The sequence below is a fragment of the Serinus canaria genome, chromosome 8, assembly GCF_022539315.1.
Source record: "Serinus canaria isolate serCan28SL12 chromosome 8, serCan2020, whole genome shotgun sequence".
Classification (NCBI taxonomy): Eukaryota; Metazoa; Chordata; class Aves; order Passeriformes; family Fringillidae; genus Serinus; species Serinus canaria.
The window spans coordinates 9,521,493-9,545,011 of record NC_066322.1 but is presented as its reverse complement, the minus strand read 5'-3'; the positions used below and the strand labels follow the sequence as shown (position 1 = coordinate 9,545,011).

The following is a 23,519-nucleotide window of genomic DNA, read 5'->3' as shown; positions in this document are numbered from 1 at the left end:
GGTTTTGTGTGGGTTTTTTAAATAATAGTTTTAATAATAATAACAATAATAATAATAATAATAGCAATAATAAAAATAATCGCCCCAGCCCACAACAATTTCAAGTATCCCCCAAATAAAAGACAGAATTATAAATAATTATAACTTTACAATTTAATAATTGACACATATACTATAGTATTTACAGTATCATAAATGCTTTTTTTTTTGTGTTACTTTTAGTAAGCAATCCCTGAGAACAGTTACTTTTACTTGTTTTTATTGAAGTATCTTCACAAATAGAGGAGTTTGCATGTCTCGGGCGGGCGGGAGAAGCGCTCTGCAAAGCCATTGCTTTTGGTGACGCATGAGGTTCTAGTGTCGCAGGTTTCTTTGCTTGCTTATTTTTCCTTTTTTTTTTTTTTTGTTTTTTTTTTGTTTCATTAAATTCCCCACATCATTTTAAAGATTTTTCACTTTGCAACCTTCGTATCCCTCCAGCGACCACGTCCTTCAGGAAAGAGGTATTAGATTTCCAGGTTAGCTTTTGGTATTGGCAAGGGAGGGCAGGGGGCTGAGTAAACCATCCTTTTTCCCCGTGGTTGCCTTTTGGTTTGTGCCCAAGGAATCTCTGGATCCTCTCAGTGTGTGAAATGGTTAAATCCAAGAAAGAGTAACACTAAAAGAAGGGAAAAAAAAAAAAAAAAAGAAAACAAACAAAAAAAAAGAAACAGAAGACCAGAACAGAGCAGCCTCTGCCGGTGGGGGGAAGCTGATCTCCACTTTCCTTCCTTCTTCTCTCCCGAGTCCCCGTGCTGTGGCCAGACCCTGCCAGTGAGCATGGCAGGAGCCGGGGCTCACCCAAACCGTTCTCGCACCAGCAGCATCAGTTTTTTCTTGCCCTTGTAGATTTGTTTAAGATTGTCAATGAATTGGGCAAACTGTATGTGCCCGTCCTGTGCCAGGAGGAAGGTCTCCCTGGCCTTGCTGAGGAACTCGATGAACTCCCCATAGTGCCGTGGGCTGATGTGGGTGAGCCGGGAGTGAGTGGTGTTGATGTAGGCGCTTATCGTCGCGTCCAGCAGCTGCCGCAGGGGGGCTTTGTCAGTGGACATCAGCTTCCCCGAGTTCCTGCGCCCAGGGATGCCGGCCAGCCCTGGCGCTGTCATGGTGCAGCGGCGAAGGATGTCCGAGAGCACCGTGGCACAGTGCACGCTCTTCACCACCAGTGGGATGATGGCTGCCAGCTCGTTTTTGCCCAGAGAGTGGCTCAAGGCGCAGGCCCAGAGCACATCATTGATGGCTGGGTGCGTGTCCTGGTTGTAGGCCAGGTTGAGATGTGTCATGGCCAACGAGGCCAGTTTGAAGGCTCGGAGTGGGTAGCCCCGGTGTTCCATGTAGCGGGCGATGGTGAAGAGCTGGGTGTAGGTCATGCCGGTGGAGGCGGCGTCAATGACGATCTGGTAGGCGGTCTCGAAGGCGATGTGGTCCTTCTCGCAGAGGGTCAGGGCAGACAGGGCGCAGTTCTGGGGGTCCTTCATGGCACACTGCAGGGCCAGGGTGCGGGCACAGCTGGCCAGCTCTTCCCGCTGTGGGTAGTCCAGGCTCAGGCGCAGGATGGTGTTGTGGGACATCACTGTGGCTGCCACAATGCTGGTGGCTTCCGTGGGAGTGAACAGCGAGTACCAGCTCTGCAGGATGCTCACCAGGGCCCTCACTCCTGCAAGAAAAGACTAGGGTCACAGCAAATCCCTGGAACCTCACTGAGTTAGTGGGGCTCCTCTGAGACCCAGAGACAGGGCAAAACCAGCCCACAGCAGTGCTGAGCTGCTGCCTCTGCACCAAGAGGGACAGGGCAGAGGTCAACCCACACTGCCATGCTGCAGGGCACAGAGACTACCACTGGCCTGGGCCAGGTACAGGGCACCCATCCAAATCTCAAAACCGGCCACTGCTGCAGTCCCAACCCTGTCAGCTGGTGCTCTGAGGTAAATTCAGTTACCCAAGAAGAAATGAGAGACTCAGGATAACTCAGATGCTCAGGGATAAGCACAACCCAAGGATCTCCATGCCCAACCCTGCTCCCACTGCATGCAGGCCAGATCCCCCAGCACACATGGAACTCACCCACTTCAGTAGCGCACGTCACCAGCCACCTCACCATCTCCCGCCGCCGCCAGTTGAGTGTGGACAGCGTCATGCGCATCACCTGCGAGGCAAACTTGGGGTGACTGGCTGCCCTGCAGGGCTCTAGTGAGGCCACCCAACAGAGCAGTGCTCCCCAAAAATCCCTCTGGTTCAACTGGCTACCAACTACCTGGCACTGCCTCACCTCCACCCAAACCACAGCGAGCACAGGGGTTTCCCAGGGCTTGGGCCCCCTGCTCAGGACCATGCAGGGATCAATTTACTCCATCCACAGGGGTCACCCTGCTTGGTGGAAGATCATAACCAGCACGGCTGCCACAGCAAGAGGGGCAGAAGGGCCACCAGCATCCCCAGCATCATCCCGTACCTGGAGCCCCAGTTCCAGTGCCACATTGAGCAGTGTCGTGTCAGAGTTGCTGTCGGCTGGCGTAGCAATCTTAAATGCATCCTGAGCCAGTTTGAAGATCAAGGAGGAGGAGTGGATGTTTTTCTGGATGGCCTCCAGCACCGTGCGTAGGCGCAGCATGTCCCCTGGGAGCAAGCAAGAACGGTCAGATGGCTCAGGCACCCCCCCAACTTGTCCTGGAGCCCCATCTCTTGCCTGCACCACGTGGTGAACAGTCCCTTCACCACTGCCAAACCCTCTGGACACACACACAGAGGGTCACACAGTGATGCTGGATCAGGCCCTGCAGTCCAACAGTCTAAAATGGAGCACCCTCCCCAGGAAGTGATACATCCTACAGCAAGTGTCCTCACTCAAGTTCATCCTCTCACAGAGAGGACAAACAAACCTGAGTGATCCCAGACGTCCTGTCTTTAGCAGACACTTCCAGGCACCTGTATGTTCCACCCTGGCTTCAAGTTTGACAGCTGTACAACAGCTTCTTCCCAGAAAAGGAGGGGCTTGGGGAGATGCCTTGTACTAAATGGCTGCAAAAACATCAGTCTTCATCCAGGAACATTAGGAAGAAGAGGAAAAGCTGTTTGCTGCACACACACTGTCTTGCCCAGCAAGTTCCCTCTGCAAGGCTGGGCTAGGGTTACCCAGACTCGCTGCACCTTGGTCCTCGATGTCCCAGGTCAGGCATACAGCACTCACAACTGAGACAGGCTGAGCTATCCCCAAAGAAGGGGGTTCATGACACAATACCCAATGGTGCTGCAGTACTCCTGCTACAGGAGGTTGTGGGTGCTAGGATATATGACGGCACCAGGAGATGGGGCATGATTTTGGAAGAGGGACACAAGGCATATTAATATCACGTCTGCACCTATCCTCCTATCAGTGCCTGTGGGACACATTGTGGGGAGTGGGACCTTTGGGATGTGCGCAGACCAGAGGGGCTAACATGCCACATTAGGTTCCAGCTTAATTTCTACTCCTACTCATAGACTGAGCCCATGAACCTCATGCAAAGACAACCAAATCATGAACAGCAGTGTGAAAAACCCAGTGCTGCACCTGGACACAGGGAGACATCTCGGGTGACTCATAGCTAAAGATATCACCTGCCACCCACCACAGCCGCTTGCACTGCCACCAAAATCCAAGCCTCCCTAAAATGGCTTGTAGGGGCGTGGGCAAGAGAGGCTGCAGGATCACACTGGGACATGCTGCAGCGGGGGAACACCCGAGGAAGAGGACAGTCAGAAAAACAAATTCAACCCAACAGCCCTACATCCCTGGCATAAAAACCTCATCCCATTAGGAACTGGAAGGGAGAAAAATACCTGAAGGATAAGCCAAGTACCAGCTCTTCATCTGAGCACTGCAAATCGGGCAGAACACCATCAGCCCTGGTAAAACAGCCTGGAGGAGGAGGCTGGAAGGAGAGAAGAGGCTGCCAAGGCAGCAAGGTTGGAGCTCTCTGACATCTCATTTCCCTTCCCTCTCATTGGGAAAGAAAAACATTCCCTGTCAGGCTGGCAGCACCAGGACATCAGAGGGCAGTGGTAACTGCTTGGCTCACTGACCCTCATGGGACACAAGACTCTTGCCCCCCTGATGGGGTCTGTTTCTGGTTAGGAGGATGTCTAATGAAAAGCCTGTGCTCGCCTTCATAATAGTGCCTGGGCAGAAAGAGAAGAGGCCCAAGAGACCAATGGGGTGTTTCACGGGCCCCTTGCAGCTGGGACAAAGTGTCCTACCCAGCACTGCTGATTACATGTCCAATAAAAGCCACTTTTGATTTGGTGCACAGGGAGGTCTTCTCTCTCCCACAGCCCATGCACGATCATCACCACAGGGTGGAAGAGACAAAGCAGAGGTGGAAGGATAAATAGCTTCAAACTAAACCATGGCATGACCTCATGACACGCCTGGCAGGGACTGCTGGCCTGGCAGCTGGCTGTGCTGCAGGGCCAGGCATGGTCCTGCATCACGTGGGGCACTACCCAGGACCTGCAGCACCATGGCTGCAAGGCCTGCCTGCACCTCATTGGAAATTGCCATCCTGCCCTGCTGGACCATGAGCCCTTTGGGACAAGAATCCCAGAAACCCCAGATTCTCAAGGCCAGCTCATTGTGCCCTGTCCACAGCAGGTTGCTAGTGGGGCACCACTGCGGCCAGTGTACCACCCAGCCAGTCTCTGCCAGTGCCAGCAGAAGCAAGAGCTCCCTCCTCTCTCCAGGAAAAACTCTTCCATGCTTTTGTGCACCATCATTCCATCAACCCTGCCCCAGAACTGCCCTGCCACGAACCTTTGGCTGCCGTGAGCATGGTGGAGGCGAGCTCACACTGCTGTGACTCCAGGTGCCCCAGGGTGAACCAGCGCGGGTACCTGCTGGGCACCACCGAGACCAGGTGGTGAGGGTGAGTCACGTCGCCGGATGGTGCCGTGGTCTCCAGGACGGGCAACCTGAAGGGCAAGCAGGAGGAGGCAACATCAGACCCCAGCCCAGCCCCAGCTTCACCTCCTCTCCCTGAGGTGCTGCTAAGGCGAGGCAGGGGCTGCCTGCAGGCAGCTGCCTGCAGCAATGCCTTTGAACACATCCTGCTGCCGTGCACGTGTGCGGCTCCCGAGGCTGCGTGCTCAGCACATGGGCACAGGGATCAATCTGAGACTGACTTGAAAGGGGGGAGAAGGATCCATGGAGTGATTTACAAACTTGTAAGGAAAAGCACAGACCTCAGAATAAAAAAAAAGGAAGAGAAAAAAGTAAAATCCCTCCTCCCCTCCTGCTCTTTTCATGTCTAAGCACCCAGCAGAACTCCTGACTGTATCATCTGGTTCTTCTTAAAATGCTTGGTTATGATCAGAAGCAGCAGCACATTTCTCCAGGGCCTCTGCAGCCAGGTTAGGTTGCCTGTTTTTGTGGGCATATCCAAAAGCCCGGAAAGCCTGCGGGAGAAGCAACCCTGAAGAAGGGGAGCAGGATTCTCAAGTCACCAGCCATGGTGACAAATCCTAAACCCCTGAGGTGGTGCTGGTGTTGCGAACTTGACAGCTAGTTATGCAGGAGGGAAACTGCAGCCTGGACATGAAGAACATCCAAATGCTATCCTCACTTGCAGGTTTGAGGTAACCACAGGGCAGCAGAAGCCCAACTTTTTCAGCCCTGGACATAGATACCCCAAGACAGGGAATCATAGCTGGGAGCGGGGATGGGCATTAACAGATGGCATCCCTGGGGCCCTCAGTCCTGTTCAAAGGCCAGAGATCTCAGGTCTGCCAGGACATGGTGCTTCCACACACCACAGAGGCCCTTGGCTGCTTATTAGGGCTGGTTGTCCTCCTGAGCAACTCTTTCCAGAATAGGGGGATTTTAAACTTCACCCCCCACAGTGTTGGAGAGAGATGACCCATTCCATTTCACTGAGGAAATGCTGAATAAAAGGCGATGCTCTGGGCCAGGATTATATTGGTGGTAAGAGGGACAGAGCACTGGGATGCTCTGGAGTTGACAGTGGTCCAAGCATTGACTTGTTTAGGAAATTCCAGCTTTTCCAAGACCCACCCAGTCCCTGTCAAAACAATACACAGGCTGATGTTCAAAGTGTGTCATGGACTGGGGAAGGAGATAGGGCAGCTCCCAGCATCAGCTGTTTCCCCAGTCCCAGAGACAGAGATGGGTTTTAATGGATAACAGAGTGCAACTGTGTTCTCCACCTGGCTCTTTGACACCCTGGAGCCCGGGGCAAATCATCCACCCATCTGTGCCAGGATAACAGCCCTTGTTGCAGGCAGGGAGGGCTGCAAGGTGCCTGAGGCCTAGCAGACAGAAGGCAGATGACAGTCCTGTGTGTGCCTGGGACCTGCTCTGGCAGAGGATGCCTGTCACAGGGGCAGGCAAATCCAGCCTGGAGTGAATGGCTGGGTGGAGGGTTGGGCCAGCAGACATTATTGGACCCATACAAATCCGTAAAATGGAGTTTATAAACCAGGAATCACTCAAATAGAGAGCAGGAACCTCTTTACACTGCTGCTGTGCCCAGTGGTCCTACACACTGCAAAAGATCCCATGGATGGCAAGCTCCAAGACTGTCTCCACTCCCATCCCTGCTCTAAAGTTGCAAAGCATCACAGCTTCCCAACAAGCATGGAAGAGAGGCAAAAAGGGGAGCAGAGACAGAATTAAACATGCACCAACCTCATGGCCCGCAAAGCCAGCTTGTATGCCAGGTCAGCATCATGGGGCAGCAGGGAAGAGAACAGGTATTTGGCAAAGGTGTGCATGGGGACGCTCTCCCGGTGGATGACTTCTCCCAAGCCGCTGAAGGGACCACCTAGGCAGAAGCAGAGCCCATCAGCCATAATTAGCACAGCAGGATCTGTGTCTGGGGTCTGGACCACCCCAAAGCTCTGAGGATCTGCTGTTCAGCTCCCTGGAGTGTTACTCCAGTTGGATCCAGGGATGCTCTTTCCTTTTCTAAAGAAAATAAGAAACTGAAGCCATGTGCTCAGCACCCTTCTCCATATTGCCTCTGACTTGCTCTTTTTCTAGGGATGCCAACAACCCTTGCTTTTCCAGGTGATGGGGCAGAGCAGCCATTCTTCACGCTCTGCACTCCATCCAGAGAGGAAGAAGCAGGATGGGCATAAATTTTGAAAAGGGCATCTCAGAGGCATTACCAACACTCAGCTAAGACACAAAAGTCAGCTAGATGAGGCAAGTCCCCACCTTCCAGCAGCAAGATGCACTGCTTCCGCAGGGTCTGCACCAGCACTGGGTCTAGCTCCAGGTCCTGCAGGCGGGCAATGATCTGCTCCTCATTGCGGCACACCTTGTCCTGGGCATAGAGACCTTCGGGCATGACCCTCTGCTGACCCATCCCCATCAGGGCCACCTCTAAGGCCAGGGACAGGTAGGACTCGTCACCGTCTTGGCTGCCCGTCACAACGGGCACATGTTGATACACTGGTGGTTTGGAGTCCCCAGCGTCTGAAAGGAGGGAGAGGAGATGCAGTGGGTTAGAAGAGTCTTTCCAAACAGCAGAATCATTGCAGAGAAAAATCTCTCATTTCAGAAGCAAGACCCGCACTTCCCTTCCTGCCTGCTTTCGGTTACCCAGAAACAACAGATGAAAGCTCCCTGAGAGAGATGTGGGGTTCACCCTCCCTTCCTGCTCTCACCAGGAGATGCAGGAGACCCAAGACATGTGCAACAGGGTGCACAGCTGATACCAGAGCCTTCCCTCGGACCTGCTTTGCTCTGGCTGCAAACCCTGGGGCTGAGGAAACTCTATTTCTCTCTACTCACTACCTTCCTTGTCTGCAGCTCTGCCCTGGTGCTCCTGCCAAGGCGGAGAGGGGGGACTCAGAGTCCAGGTGTCCAGAGCACCAGATCTGCACCCACCTCAGCCACAGACACCAGGAAGGGATCCAGGAGGAACACTTGGTACCTGAAATTTCAAGGCAATTTTCCTCTTCTAATCTACAAGCTTCAGTCAGGGTGAGAAAGAGGCAGCCGATGGGGTTCAGAGGGTGGCCTACCCAGCCCTCCAGGTTGGTGATGGTTGTTGCTCCTCTCTGCAGCAGTTCTGGATAAAACAAAACAGGATGATGGTAAAAGTATGGGATTTAAAGACAAGTTCTGCACCCAGAGAGGCTTCTGAGACCAGAGGACTTTTCTTATCCCACAGCTTGCATCACAGGAACCTCTAGGGCCAACTCTGGCATGGTAGTTCGTGAAGGCAAGGAGAAGCCACTCTGCACAGACAACTGAGCGAGCAGGCACAGACACAAAAAAAGGTGTCCCTGAGGCCACACAAGATGCAGCAACTCATTCTCTGTTCCAAGAGGACATGAGGGTCTGCAGAGTCCCAAAGATAAGGTCTACAATGCCCGACATGCAGCTCATGGACTGATGTGCAATGGTAGCCTGAATGTCTTGGAAACACATGCAGAAATCTCTCCTGAGATGACCAAGACTTCCAGTGATTCTTAAAATTTCATCTTTTGGTGATCTCAAGCTGGCTGAGCTGGCAAGGACCAGGAGTCACTGACCGTCAGCAGCACTGCAGTAACTGACCCCGGCTTCCTGCCAATTGCAACTGCAAAAGGAGGAATACTGGGCTTGCCTCCTGGTACACTGACTCAGGAAATGCAAGGTGGAAGTAGCACACACAGCCAGTTATTGCTGCTCTGCAGTCAGGCAGCTCCTCTTTAATGTGGACAGCACTTGCCTGGGAAACCCTGACAGGCAACCAGACACAGCAACAGTGGCATCAAGAACACACCTACTGTAGCAGCCTGAAGACAGCATGTGGGCAGCTCTGTCCTTAGTATGTGGGTATCAACTCAACTTGGCTCAAGCAACTCAGTTTGTCTTCCAAGGACACAAGTAGTCCTCTGCAGCGCTGCCCATCTCAGCCACTCTCAATGGAGCAGCACAGTTCTGTTACAGAATCACTAGGCTAGAAGAGACCTTCAAGATCACTGAGTCTAACCCATGCCCTAACACCTCAACTAAACCATGGCACTGAGTGCCAGTCCAGTCCTTTCCTAAACACATCCAAGGATGGTGACTCCATCAACTCCCTTGGCAGGCCATGCCAGAACTTTATCACCCTTTTATAAAAAACTTATTCCTAACTTCCAACCTATATTTCCCTTGGCGCAGCTTGAGACTGTGTCCTCTGGTTCTGTCAGTTGCTGCCTGGAGAAAGAGACTGACCCCCACCTGGCTACAGCCACGTTTCAGGAAGTTGTAGATGGTGATAAGGTCACGCCTGAGTCTCTTTTTCTCCAGGCTGAGCACCCCCTGCTCCCCCAGTGGTTCCTCACAGGATTTGTGTTCCCAGCTCCTCTCCAGCCTCGTTGCCTCCTCTGGATGCGCTTGAGCATCCCAACGTCCTTCCCAAACTGAGGGCCCAGAACTGGACACAGCACTCAACGTGTGGCCTCACCAGTGCCCAGTGCAGGGGAAGAGTGACCTCCCTGCTCCTGCTGGCCACACTATTCCTGATCCAGGCCAGGATGCCCTTGGCCTTCTTGGCCGCTTGGGCACACTGCTGGCTCATGTTCAGTCGGCTGTTGAGCAGTACCCCCAGTCCCTTTCTGCCTGGGCACTGTCCAGCCACACCGTCCCCAGCCTACAGTGCTGCAGGGGGTTACTGTGGCCAAAATGCAGCACTTGGCACTTGGACTTATTAAACTTCATCTTATTGGACTCTGCCCATGAATCAAACTGTTCCAGGTCTCTCTGCAGAGCCCTCCTACCTTCCAATAGACTGACACACACTCCCAGCTTAGTGTCATCTGCAAATTTACTAATGAAAGACTCAATCCCCTCATCCATGTCATCAATAAAAATATTGAACAAGACTGGCCCCAGCACAGACCCTTGAGGAACACCACTGCTGCCTGGCTGCCAGCTGGATGCAGCACCATTCACCACAATTCTCTGGGCTGGCCATCCTGAACCCAGCACAGAGTGCTCCTGTCCAAGCCCTGGGCTGCAGCTTTCCCAGGAGTGTGCTGTGGGAGACAGTGTCAAAGGCCTTGCTGAAGTACAGGTGCACAACATCCAGAGCCATTCCTGCATCCACCAGGCGGGTCACCCGGTCATAAAAGGAGACCAGCTTGGTCAAACACGACCTACCCCTCCTAAACCCATGCTGCCTGGGTCTGATACCCTGGCTGTCCTGTAAGTGCTGCATGATGACACTCAATATAAACTGTTCCATAACCTTACCTGGTACTGAAGTCAGTATAACTGGCCTATAATTACCAGGATCCTCCTTCCTACCCTTTTTTGTGAATGGGCATCACATTGGCCAGCTTCCAGTCATCTGGAACCTCACCAGTGAGACAGGACTGTTGGTAAATGATGGAGAGTGGCTTCACAAGCTCATCTGCCAGCTGCCTTATCACCCTGGGATGGAACCCATCTGGGCGCATGGATTTATGAACATCAAGTAGGTCAGCAGTTCTCTGACTGCCTCCTCCTCGATCACAGGGGCCCATTCTGCTCCCTGACACCATCTACCAGCCCAGGAGGACAGCTGTCCTGAGGACAAGCCATCTTCCCATTAAAGACTGAGGCAAAGAAGGCGTTAAGCACCTCCACCTTCTCCTCATCTGCAATTGCTGAGTTTCCTCCTGCATCCAGTAGAGAACAAAGGTTGGTCTTACCCCTCTTTGCCATTAATATATTTGTAAAAACATTTTTTATTATCCTTTACAAAAGTTGCCAAATTAAGTTCAAACTGAGCTTTGGCATCTCAATTTTTTTCCTACATGCCCTATCAATTCCCTTAAATACTTCCTGAGACACCTGACCCTCCTTCCAAAGATGATGCATCCTCGTTTTGTTCATAAGTTCCCTCAAAACATCGTTGCCCATCCAGGCTGGATGTTTGCCTCATCAAAGTGGAAAAGATATTTCCAACCAAGATACCCCGGCCAGACGTCACAAGACACTTGTCACATAGCTCTACTCATACCTTTCTTCTGATGCTTATATATTTCCAGCTGCCTTTGCTGCTGCAGTCGCAGGGTGTTGATTATGGCCACAGTTAGTCGGAGAGCTTCTCTGGGATAACCGTGGGAGCGCAGCGCATCCACCCGAGCACAGGCTGTGGGGACGTGTTCTGCAAGGCAAGGAACGGGGGCATGGCTGAACCAGAGGAGCACAAGCATTGACAGGATGGCACTCATGGGGCATCTTCTACTCATGTTCCCCATACCTGAGCTAAACTCTGCTCCCTGTCTTGACTTCATCCCTTTCTCCCTGCTCCTGGAAAGGATGCCTAGCAGGAATACTAACGGGACTCCTGCCACTTCCAACCCACAGCAGCCACGTCAGTACCTAAATTCCCACCTCCGCAAAGCTTATCTAATGGCAGCATTTCCAACACACCATTGCTGCAGTATGACAGCTCCAATGCAGGCTGTTACAACCCTGCCGCTCATTTCTCCTAAAATCTGCATGGCTTATCTCGGTTTCTCTCACTGCTCTCAGGGCATAGGGCAAGGCTGGGCATCCAGCAATGCGCTGGGGGCACTGGCAGACTTGGGGTGGTGCTTTGAACTGACTCCTTAACACCTCCAAGGAGTGAGCTCTGCAGACATCCTGTCTCTTCTGCAGCTCTCCTACCTGGTGTTTTATTATTAGGAACAGTTGCACTAAACCCCCTCCCAAGACTCACAGTTGCTTAGGAATTCATCTGCTCCTGCTGCTTATTGCTCACCTGAAATCACAAGCAACTGTGGAGAGGATTATGACTGAGTGAGAAATTAGCAGGAGCAGATGACATGACATGCTGCATAACAAGCAGCAAAAATCCCATTTTCTTTCAAAATGTCCTACCAAGGGGAGAAAAAAACCCAGGCAAACACAGATGATCTGAAGTTATCAGAGGGATAATTTCTATTCCTGGAAGACTTCAGAAAGCTCTGGAAATGCAGACAACCACCTCCACAAATAGGATATCCACATCCCAAAGGTCACCCACAAGGAATACATGAGGAAGAGATTTCAGAACAAACACATCTGTAAAAGAGCTTCTTGTTGCTCCCTCTATTCATTTGCTAAATGGATGAAATATTCATCTTCTCACTGAATTCATCACTGGAAGTTGCTGACAAATCACCCTCCTCTCCCAGCACTGAGTCCCTGAAGAGGTGCCAAGAAAGCAAAAGTGCAAAATCCAAAAATCATGGCAAATACATCAGAAAAATAACATGCACCAACCAGCTGGGGAAAAGGGCTCACTAGAACCCAGATTAGGCTCAGGAGAGTGGAGCTGTGGCCACCACATCCCTTCTAGATGGAGTCCATGGAAGCACTAACCCACCACTGCTCTCTGTGGCTGTGTGGGAAGGGCACCTCCTGCCTACAGCTGCCCAGAACTCTTCCCAGAGCAGAAATATCCTCTCCTGCTCCAGCTAAAGTGTACCAACAGCCTAGATATGAGCCCTCCCTATCTCCTGGCATTAACAGCAACTTAGTGCCTGCTACTCCAGAAACTACATCTCTAGACAACTTTAAATATTCTCTTTCCTTGTGACAGACCCCAGCTTCTGGAGTGGTCAACAGTGCAATGGTGGGCTTTGACCTGTTCTGTGTTCATATACTCAACTCTTGGACTGCAGGGCATAAGTAATCCGCCTTCCTGGAGATTTGTGTCTCCCATTTTGGGGTCTGTCTTAGGGCTAACAGCCACACCAGGTTCCCCCCAAGCCCTTCATATCACTCATTCTCATCCCAGACAAGGAACTGTCGAGGGTCCACAGATCTGCCTGCGGTCATGACTTTGCAGGAGAGAATTTGTGTGGCTTGAGGTACTTGGGCTAAAAGTCTACAAACAGAGGAGGCCTCTGGGCTTGTCTGGCCCAGTACACCTTAAGCTCCCATGAGGCTTAATTGTACTGACTGCTAATTGCCTTTAAGGGAAGACTAACAAGAAGGGGAGAGCAGGAAACAGAAAATCCGGAGGATACAGCTGTGCTTTGCAGTCCATTTTTAAGAGACTTTAAGTGTCCAGACTCTCTGTACTGGAAACAGTTAGAGCTTGCTCTGGGGACAGCTAAACACTGGCAGGATGAAAAGGGACATGATGAGCTTGGTCCAAACTGCCCAAGAGAAGGCCAGATCGTAAATATGTGGAGGCTGCTCTAAGGATTGTGGCTGGGGTGTGGGTGGGCACTGAATTCTTCTGCTCCCCCCACTCCTCAGGCTAAGAGCCAGGGTAGCAATTTCAGTCTAGGATGCAGAACTTGCAAGGACACAGGGCAGCCTCAGGTGACTCCTCTCCGCTAGCAGCCCTACCCACACAGGCCATGAGAGGGGCTGCTGGTTTGGATGCTCACCCAGCCACAGTGGCTGCCCCTGGGAGTTGAAGAGGAGGCTCTCGCCCTCCCGCTGGTAGGAGGGGGACACGTAGAAGTCGCTGCTGATGATGCGCTGCAGGTGGCTGTCCTGCCAGTGCAGGTCACAGCCCTCGATCGCCCGCGTGAACACCGTTCGTCTGGGCCTGGCCAGGGAGTCTGCAAAGAGAAAAACCATCAGTGCCCTGCTGGGGCAGAGGCAGCCTGTTCCTCCCTCTAGACATGACCTCCCTAGGCACAGCTCTGCCTTTACAATGAGAGCAAAACCTGGTCTCACCCCAGTAATTTCTGGGATGAACATGGGCTCTGGCTTTGGATACCCCTACTGACTAATGTCTCCTCAGGCAGCATTGCTAAGTAATTTGCTAGAACAGCTGACTTGGTCAGAGAGGTGAGAAAAGAGGCAGACACCACCCACCCATTTGCTTTGTGACCACAATCCACTGTCACACACAAGGCTGATGCCTTGAAACCTGGCAGTGTGCTCCCTTCCCGGTGACACTGAGCATGCAGGCAGCTGCCCCTGGGTCAGGATTGGGCTTCCTCAGCATTACTGCCCTGCAAGCACCATGAGCTCTCCTCCTCTGCTCCAACACAGTCTTAGCTTCACTGAACTGCAGCTTCTTAGATCAGCACATGAAGCCACGAAGGGAACCACATGAGTATGTCTCAGCTGCCTCACAGTGACTGGGGGAACCCACCACCCCCCAGCAACCTCTGTGGGCTGCGTGAGAGGGCTGGAAGGGAGGAGACAGCATCATCTGAAACCCCACTGCTGCCCTGCACCGGATATCTGCTCCTCTTCAGAGCTGCTCTGTAACTTCATGGGCAGTTCTGAAACTACCAAATGCTGGATTAGCATTTCACCCTATCCAGACCAATCAAGACAAGTGGCTTGTTATGAGGAAAAAACCTGTCCAGAGCAATCCCACTATCACTCCAGCCACACTGGATCATGAAGGCCAAACACAGCTGGCAGGCTGCAAAACGGGAAGCCCCGGAGAGGGTGCAACGTTCCATGATAGGTCCTGCAACCCACAAGAGGGGCTGAGTTAAACGCATTCAAGGGTGGAAAACAAAAGGCACTGTTCAAAGCTGATCCAGGGAGGCTGGGTAAACATGCTCCGGAAACGATGGCAACAAGCAATTAGCCGGAATGGTGCAGGCACCCTGAGGTGGAGAGAAATTAAACAGGTGTTTGTATGTTGAGAACCAAGGCTGCTCACTTTACCAGGAAGGATTTCAAGAATCAGCTGTTCTTCAGTAATAAAAGAGGCTGTCAACAATCTGGAGCAGTATTTGCATATGCACAAACATGAACCCCAGGACACCTCCAGGATCTGTGCTGCTTTCAGTCCCTTTCTTGGAGAGGCAGAAGCACAGGGAGAAGAGAGGGGGACATCCCTGGCATGTGCTTTGGGAACTCCCTGCAGGTCTAAAAAAACGACCTGTTCAGCCCTAGCAACCTTCCCCAAATGCCAGAGCAAATACTTGGGAGAGCTGAGAACACCAGGGGGGTAGTCCTGGGACTGGTGCAGGACATGGAGCAAGGCCAGGTTTAAATTAAGCTGCTCCCTGAGGAAGAGCATAGGGAGGCTGGGCATGTGGTCCTGGCCGTGGCTGGTGTGGTTGGCAGGACAGCCACGCTCCCAAACTGCAGCTGCAGGACTAACCCCACCCTGAAGAACGAAGTTTCCCCTGTGGCATGGCTGCTGTCCCCCTTCTCCTCCACCCACTTTGGCCACACATAATACACCGGAGAGCAATTCCAGTGCAGCAGACAGAGGCATGTGAAGAGCAATAACTTTCAATTAATGTCTACTTCAGGCAAAAGGAAGGAGAAAGAGTGCTTAAATTTAAAGGGATCAAATGCTTTGTCAGCGGTTGAGAAACTATTTTAGCACTAAGGAACAACCCCCTAACTACATGCTCTGTCTGTGCTCTGCACTTGAACTGCGTTAACATTCCTGGCTAATGACTTCCCTACCACCAGAATCACAGCCTTTAAGTGAGGCTTAAGGGCAGGGAAATGGGCTCTGCACCATCTCCAGCTCCTCACTCTCGCATCACAGCCAGGACTTCTGAGCTCTGCTCTGCTCCACTGCATGCAGTACTGTTTTCCTATATTACCCCATGCCCAAACCTGCACTAAACTCCCCCAAAGTCAAACTGCAACTTTAAACTGCAACTTTACCCTGTAGCAAAGAAGCAAACATTTATATATAAAACCAGAGGCTGTGAAGACAAATATTTTATATTCCTATGATTCGCAGAAACATAATCAGCAGCTGAAGCTAGTTCTCTCATCTTTGGGGTGAGTTTTGACCTGGACACAACCCCTGTGGCTGTCAGCTGGATTTCCACTCCCTGCCCAGACTCACCTTGGCTGTGACCGGAGCTCTGCGTAAGCGCGTTAGTGATGTTGGGAAGCTCGTTACCATAATTGCCATCTTCCAGGGGACAGACGTCCATCTCACCCCACTTGCGCAGCTGCCGGAGCCAGCAGGATTTCTCTTCCAGCTTGCAGTGCGGGTTTAACACCACACACACCCACAGGGCCCCTAAACAAAGCCAAGAAATCACGGAGCTGCCACCGTCATGCGTGCGGGGCAAAGCTCTCTGGCTGCCCCGAGAGCCTGCAAGGTTCCATCGAGGTTTGTAAACTCATTTCAGCATAATGCAGAGACCCAGGAGGGGGATTTGCACAGCTTCTAAATAAGGAGGAAATTAACTCTATCCCAGCTGAAACCAGGACAAAGTAAAACTCCTTCGTAATGAAGCTAAATTATAATCTCATGAGATGGGGGACAGTGGGGAGGAGGGAAGGAGAGAGTGGCAGTGTATGAATTTGTGAGTGCTTCTGTCTGCCAGGACAAATCTAGTGTTTGAACTACACATCAAAGCATGCTTAAAAACACTCTGGCAAGCTGCAGAGTCTGCATCTCCAAAGACTAACCTGATTTTGATCCTACCCACGTTCCAAGCGCTTTAAAACCTGCTCTGAATGCTATTTCATCTGCTATTGTTCTTCAGGCCATTTGCATTCAACTATTTAAAAAGGAGATTTGGTGTATTTTCTTTCTCTTTATTTTTTTTTCCTTTTTCAATCCCTACTAGCCCCAAGCCTGCAGAGGAACCAGCAGAGGAACCTGGAGCTTGGCTTGATGTCTTGCAGACAAGAGCCCTCCCTGATGTGAGTCCTTCGGATCTCACAAGCCAAGCTGCTCACCAGCAGAACACCCACGCTGACACTCTCTGGGTCAACCATGGGACCTCACATGATGCTGGTGATGCTGTGTGAGAGACAAAACCAGAACCAAGGACATCTGTCATCATTAAGATCCAGCTCATCCTTTCATAAAACAGGGCTGATGCTGGTGCTGCTAACTGAGCTTTACAGACTATTCCAAATCACTCACTGCTCCGATAAGGGCTACAGCAACCTGAGTAAGTATAAACACGTTAATTTTTCTTTAGCTAACTCCATTTCTACCCAAATTCTCCTGTGTGGCTGCCATGACGTAGCATGTCCCCTCCCTTGTGCTTCCCTGTGGGGTGGGATGGCTGTAGGCTGACACAGCTGCAATATGAGGTATCCCCAAGGATCCCCTCAGGCTGAGCAGCTCCTGCTGCTTCTCTCTCTGTCCATGTCAAATCCTGTTACACACATGGGACAGTTCAGCTTCCAGCAGATACACCCTCCCTGCCTCTCCTCCATAGGCTCAGCAGAGCCCTGGAACACCTTCCTTCTCCCTGCTGTCCCTCACCTCTCCATCACTCCCAGAGCCAAAGTTCACATCCCAAAGTGACAGCCAGTGGCACAACAACATCACCCAGCATGCCTCCACTGCACAAGGAGATTCCTCCATAAGCCCCAACCACCTCCCTCGCTGGCTGTGTTTTGAGCAGCAGCTCCCCAGCCCTGCCATTGAGCCAAAGAGCCCCAAGCGAGGCTGCAGATCCAACAGGAGCCAGAGCAGCTGGTCCCTCTGCCAGGCAATGTGAGGCAAACCCAGGCTGAGCGGCGATGTCCTGGCCCTGGCTCCACTCTGGTGCCTCTCTGCATTATAGCTGAGCTTTGGTGGTGCTTTTGGGGTGCATGGCCCCTGACCAATCCTTTGCCAGCTGGAACTTGTGGACATGTCTGGTTCAAAACATTAGTAAGGCATGGAGGCTGTGCCTGTCTGGCTCCTTGGAGCTGCCTGGCTCGGCAGGACAGACGTCACCGCATCACAACGCAGATGGTGGCAGCACCATCACATCCAGGAATGGGCACAGGAAAAGCAATTTCAGGCATGAGCATCGGCAAATGTCCAAAGTAGCCCTTGCTCAGTTCAGCTCAATCTCTGCCCCCAGGAAAATCCACCAACACCTCACTTTTTTCTGATGAACAGGGGGATTAAGATTTTTGAGCTGCAACATCAGCAATTAATTAATGTGTAAAAGAGCTACCTCCTTAGGGGGCCATCCTTACCAGAGTAGGTCTATGTCACTCACTCACAGGCTCCTGCAGGCTCCATGGGGGATACTCAGACATGGCATCTTTATAAAAATCAGGTCTCAGCTCCAGAAAATCAGTCTTCTTAAAGGAAGGGGATAGAACTTCCCAGCTCCTCGGGTGGCCAAGAGAGAAAACCTGCACTTGACTCTGGGTGTCTGGCATTCCCTTCCCATCAGTGCTCCCGCCTGTTGTCACTGCTCTTCGCCCACTTTGGGGGTGCTTGTGTCAGAAGCAGCCTTGGGCAGTTTCAACTAACGCCTCTGAGGGTGCACAGATCTTGGCTGACAGGCAGTAACAAGGCTTGGTGCTCCAGCTTCACCGCCCCCAGGAATGGGATGCACCCGCTGGATTTTTGGCTCCCACAGCTCTGCTAATATGCGTTCCTCGGAAGCCTCATGACTTTGCTGCCTATTTTTGAGAGCCCTCTGAGGCATCCTTTGCATGCCAAAACATTATGCCCCTGGGCTCTCCTGCAGAAAGAACGATGTGGTGGGGAGGTGGGAACCAGGAGGGAAGTGAGATTTGCATCTGTCTCAGTCATGATAATTATCTGGGAGATATAACAGAGTGGTTTTCTGAGCCCTGCGGTCAAGTGACATCAGCTGACAGCACAAGTGACTCCTGTCCTGAGCCGAAATGCCACACCAGGTCAGACTCCATGTCTCTTCACATGCTGCAGAAACCTTCATCTGAACTTTCTGATAGCAGGAGGTTAAGTGGGGAACAAAGCGGCAGATCATGATTAAGCTAAGCCTCTAAACAAAAATGCTTTTTGATGACGGGGCTGGGTGCAGGGACAGGGGGGGTCAGAGCCTTCCCAGCCCAGTGGTCCTGGCTGCAGGCCCCAGAGAAGACAGGCGCTCCGATCCCGCGCCCAAGGTTCCCAACCATCAAAGAAATTCTCCCGTTTCCCACAGGGTCGCTCCCCGGCTTAATCTGCTGAAATTCCCCACTGTAAACAAGTGGCCGAGATAAATAAACCCGTCTCCAGGCAGATTAAGGTCAGGCTGCACTTCAGCTGGTTTTTCGTCTATTTTTTGTAATTAGGCTTTAATCGTAAGTACTAATGCGCCAGGGCAAATACTCCCACGCTGCTGAGCTCTCCATCCAGCAGGTCCTTCCTCTGGCTCCCCAGCAGACGGGGCAATAGAGGTTCAGTTGGCAGCACATGCACAAGCAAACGATCCCATTTTTATTTTAATTTCCTTTTTTTTTTTATAACTCTGAAATCCTGCAAAATCCTTTACATTTTCCCCAGCATAAATCCACAATCTTCTTTAAGGCTGATCTTCTTCCAATCCCACGCAAGTCTGTGATACAGTCTTTGCTAAAATCGATGATTAATTATTAAACACGTGCCCAAAATAATTTCCAAAAGGCCCACTTTTGCTTCTAAGTGGTGGAGGATTGTGGTCTGTTCCCGTGGCAGCTGGCAACAGGCCCCTCATCCCTCCCTTCAGCAGTAATGGTAATACTGGCAGCTTTGGCATCCACAGCACAGCCCACAGCAGTGGGGAGTGGGACTTCCACTGCCCCACGTGCCCTGGCTACTGTTACCCACCCAGGGATGCTTTAGGACACTGCTCTGCATTCATGATGTTTGTTACTGATGAACATCCCCAATTCTGAGCAGCTCTGGTCTCTCTGTGCCTCCACAACTCCTTCAGAGATAGGCTCTGCTCCTACAGTAAACACTGCACAAGGCCAAATGCAAAAGGCCATGTAAAATGAGGGAATAATCCCTGCTTTGAGTACAATCCATGCCCATTCTGGAGCTGGTTCTTGGAACATCACTGTGTCCTCTACAGGAGATTCTCTTCTGCATGGAGATGCCCAGACCCTCACGTGTCTCGCCTCTGCCAGGCGAGCTGCTCTAACGTGTGTTGGCTGGCACCACACTTCCCCTGCTGTTGTGTTGATCCAGCACTGGTAGGGCCCTGACATTCCCCAGCCACTTTGCCATCTGCCAACAGGGACGTGCTGCCACCTCCTCCCACTCTGCCGACCAAACCCGTGTGCACCAACCTGGTCCTTGTACAGATAAGCCAGGACTGAAACCCAACCACCCTCCCTCGCCTGTGCAGGAAGGGAGGGAGGGCTCTCGGCTTGGATAGCAGCTTGGAAATCTGGCCAAATAATCTGTAATTTTAAGCAAATTGCTTCCTGCGTCCAGGCCTGCCCACACACCCATCCATTCATACATCACCAATGTGCTTGCTTTCTTCCATGTGGAAATTCTGGCTTGGTGGACTTGGCCACCTCTCCGGGATCCTTGCATATCCAATTGTCTAGCTGCAGCATCCCAAAATCCTGGAAATATCTTCTTGGCAAGCAAGCACAGATGAGCTCTCCAGAGCTGGTGTGGTTATTTCCATCCAGGAAACTTCATATAGAAACAAGACATCCCACCCCTGCCCAGATCTTGTCTGCATAGTTTGGCCAGGGATCCCAGCCTCATTTCTGTTTGCATTTGTTGGGCACTTGGTAGGTGGGTTTGTGATTTCCAGCTGCAGTTTCAGATGTTCCAGATCCCAGACCATCCTAATCCTTCTTCCAGCTCTACCACATCCCTTTGCTGTCAGCCCATCAGCCCTTGCCCTTGGCACAGTATCTCCTACCAGCAGGCTGCAGAGGAGCTCAAACTCACTCATCAAACTATGGCTCAAGTCAAACTATTCATCCAAGATCCCATTTATACAGGAGAGCCCAGAACTGCAGGGTTAACTTAACCACACAACCCTACTCCCCAAGCCCACGTCATCTAAATGTTTTATTCTAATGATATTACAGTGTCAGCCAGCTGAGCTGGTGTCTAAGATGCTTAGCTAGAATTACCCAGAACTGCATTTCCCTCACAGCCAGGCTCTGTGCTGCCCATCCCGCCCCCCTCACCCTGGAAACGTGCACCACAGCAGGCAGAATCTGTTAGATGTGACGAGACTTGAGAACCCATCTTTCCCTCTCTAGATCAAGGTTCCCCCAGGAACAGAACTTCCACATCCAGGCTACATCCAGCCCCTGGGGCTCACCAGCCCTGTGCTGTCCCTCACAAAGGCTTTGGGGCAGCTCACCAAACACCAGCAATACACTGCACACCCGTCATCCTTGATCCTTTTGCAGGAGAGGGGCAGGTTTAAGGTTTTGAACTGTGTGGTTTGGGCCTGATCCAGCTGTCCCACAGTGACTCCCCAGCAGGGGATACAGTAAGGTCCTGGCATGTCTCAGGGTCTCTGTTCCCAAAAAAGAGCCGCATAGGGCCTCTGTAATGATGCCCATTGGCCCAGCAGCCAGGTAGACTCTCCTCCTCCCTGCAAGGCAGTGACTCTTACCCAGCTCATCCCAGAGCTGCCGGCACTTCTCTGTTATGCCTGTCCCCTGCTGCCTCCAGAGGGAGAGCCGAGGATCAGCCATGAACTGCTCTGTTATCAGCGTCAGCATCCTGGCCCCGTTGGAGTCCCTCATGCGCAGCATCTCCCGGACCTGGAAAGGACAAAGAGGAAGTCTGGGGTAAGACAAACCATGGTCCCTCAAAGGTGTTTAAGACACATTCACCTGGCTGGCAACCCACAGCTTCCTCAGCCTGAGGGTCCAGACTGTAAATACATACATACATATATGTATGTGCATGGGTATATAATATACAGTCACACATTATAACCCTCACGCAATGGCTGTGATGAGGCTGACTGGAGCCCATCTGAGTAGCAGCCACAGCCAGGCTGTGAAGGAGACTGAGATTAAGAACATGAAAGTAAAGCCCTTCTGCAAAGAAAGAGAAAAGCCCATAGGGTGGTGAGATCTGTGGGTTATGGTTCCACCTTCCCATGGTCTTGGTAGGCTCTGCAGGGTTGGCTTTTTCCCCACTGTGTTGAAGAGGAGATGGGGGAATGCCCTTCCTTGCACAGGGATCACAGCAGCCATGGGAGGAAGGGACCTGCCAGGACAGCAGGTGAGACAATCCAGACCTGACCCAGAGCCTGGATTACAACTGCCTGCACCGTGACAGGGTGAGAAGGCACTGAAGCAGAGATTCCCAGCTGTGATGGGCACCCTGCCAGGGCAGCCAGCGAGTGCCAGATACGTGACACGCTGAGCAGAGATGGGAGAGAGCAGCCGGCTCCTCACCTTGGCAAACATGGAGTTGAGCTGCTTCCCCGAGCCGTAGTACCCTCCCTGAGATAGGAACAGCTTCACCTGCTCTCGGACCTGCTCCTCATCCAAGTGCCAGCAGTTCTCGTCATCGATGCTGGCCCCAGCAGTGGGGTCAGGAGCGCCTGAGAGGATGGGGAAGGGAGAAGAGAGACAATCATGTTTATGGCAGCAGGGTCAGCAGTCCTACTAGCAAGGAGTGGACCTACCTCTGTTTTATTAGGAACCCACCTTTACTTTATCAGCTCAGGTGACAGAAAACCAACTTGATTCCTCAGTCAGCCCAAGTGGCAGCACTGTGCTGTCCTTACACAGTAGTGGCAGCAGCCATCAGGAGGGATATCCTGACCACAGGGCTAATGTTTGCATGGCCCCTCACCCTCAGCACTCCACGTGAAATGAGGCTGAGGAAGACCAGGGACCTGCCTTCCTCCAAAGCCCCAGGAGTGCAGGCAGCACAGCTGCAGAGCCCGAAGCGCTCTGCAGCTCCAGGGAGTGCCCAGTGTGCTCCTGCTCCACTTCACTGGTTTGTTAAAGCATCAGTAAAGCTCCAATTCCTGCAAGCCCTTCCCCATGTCTGGGACAGTCTAACAAAGGTACTACTGCACTTGGGCTCCAGAGCCCTGGGTTAAACACCTGGTCCTGCCCCTCACTTGCTTTAGCCCAGGGGACAAGTCCCTGGGCATCAGTTACCTGCCTGAGAGAGACCCTCTGTGGGAAAGAACAAAGGATCAATAATCCTTCAAAGAGCAAACTGTGACCAGAGCAGGGCCTTTGGCAGGCACACATATGCATTCACAGGCTGCATTTCATCTTCCAGAGAACGAAAGAAAGAAAGAAAACCCACAATTGATTTAAACAAGTTGGGCCACATTTCCCTCACCTTGCCCCTTTTGATTCCCATTTTCCTGCCTAAGCACTACCCTATGTCCTGGCCATGGTTTCCAGGGCTCACAGGACAGGCAGTAGCACAACTCCAGTGAGCAGCCAAGAGCACAAAATGGAACAGAAAGTTGGATTTTCAGCTGTCTGCTTTTGGGTCCTGCTCTACAGAAACTCCTTAGGGAAAACCAGTACCAAGGAGGGACTGCTGCAGCTGGAGGATGCTCCACTCCACTTTGGTCTGCTTCTCCTATCTCCCTCTCAAGAGAGGAAGAAGGTCAGCACAGGAAGAGCAAGGTGCTCCATGAGGAGCCATGGGATGCTGTAGCTGACACATTCCCAATTAAATCTTCATGATGTCTTTTCCAAAACTGGGATCTGGTTGGGGAGCAGACATCACTTTCCTACAGAGAGAGCCTGGGATGCTGTGCACACCCCAGCCTTGTGCATTGCTGAACCAGGAGCTCAAATACAATTCATGAAAATTGTGCTCCAGGATGCCTGCTCAGCAGGGCAAGTGTCTCTTCCTGGCTGGTAAGCAAGACAACATCAACCTCAGGGGTTCTGCTCCTCCAGCAGCCTG

The 23,519-nt window shown here is 51.9% G+C and overlaps 1 protein-coding gene across 1 annotated transcript in view; it reads right to left on the bottom strand.

Moving 5' to 3' along the window:
* Positions 1–380: 380 nt before the first annotated feature.
* ZSWIM5 (zinc finger SWIM-type containing 5) overlaps positions 381–23,519 on the bottom strand; it is a 96,756-nt gene continuing 73,617 nt past the window's right edge. Inside the window, exons 3-14 of the mRNA XM_050977151.1 lie at positions 22,031–22,179; positions 21,235–21,385; positions 15,786–15,965; positions 13,387–13,563; positions 11,019–11,165; positions 7,974–8,111; positions 7,253–7,513; positions 6,722–6,857; positions 4,832–4,989; positions 2,495–2,658; positions 2,107–2,188; positions 381–1,699 (exon numbers count right to left, since the gene is read on the bottom strand). Of these exons, the coding sequence (XP_050833108.1) occupies positions 837–1,699; positions 2,107–2,188; positions 2,495–2,658; positions 4,832–4,989; positions 6,722–6,857; positions 7,253–7,513; positions 7,974–8,111; positions 11,019–11,165; positions 13,387–13,563; positions 15,786–15,965; positions 21,235–21,385; positions 22,031–22,179 (2,606 nt within the window). The 3' untranslated portion in view covers positions 381–836. The remainder of the gene's footprint in view (positions 1,700–2,106; positions 2,189–2,494; positions 2,659–4,831; positions 4,990–6,721; positions 6,858–7,252; positions 7,514–7,973; positions 8,112–11,018; positions 11,166–13,386; positions 13,564–15,785; positions 15,966–21,234; positions 21,386–22,030; positions 22,180–23,519) is intronic.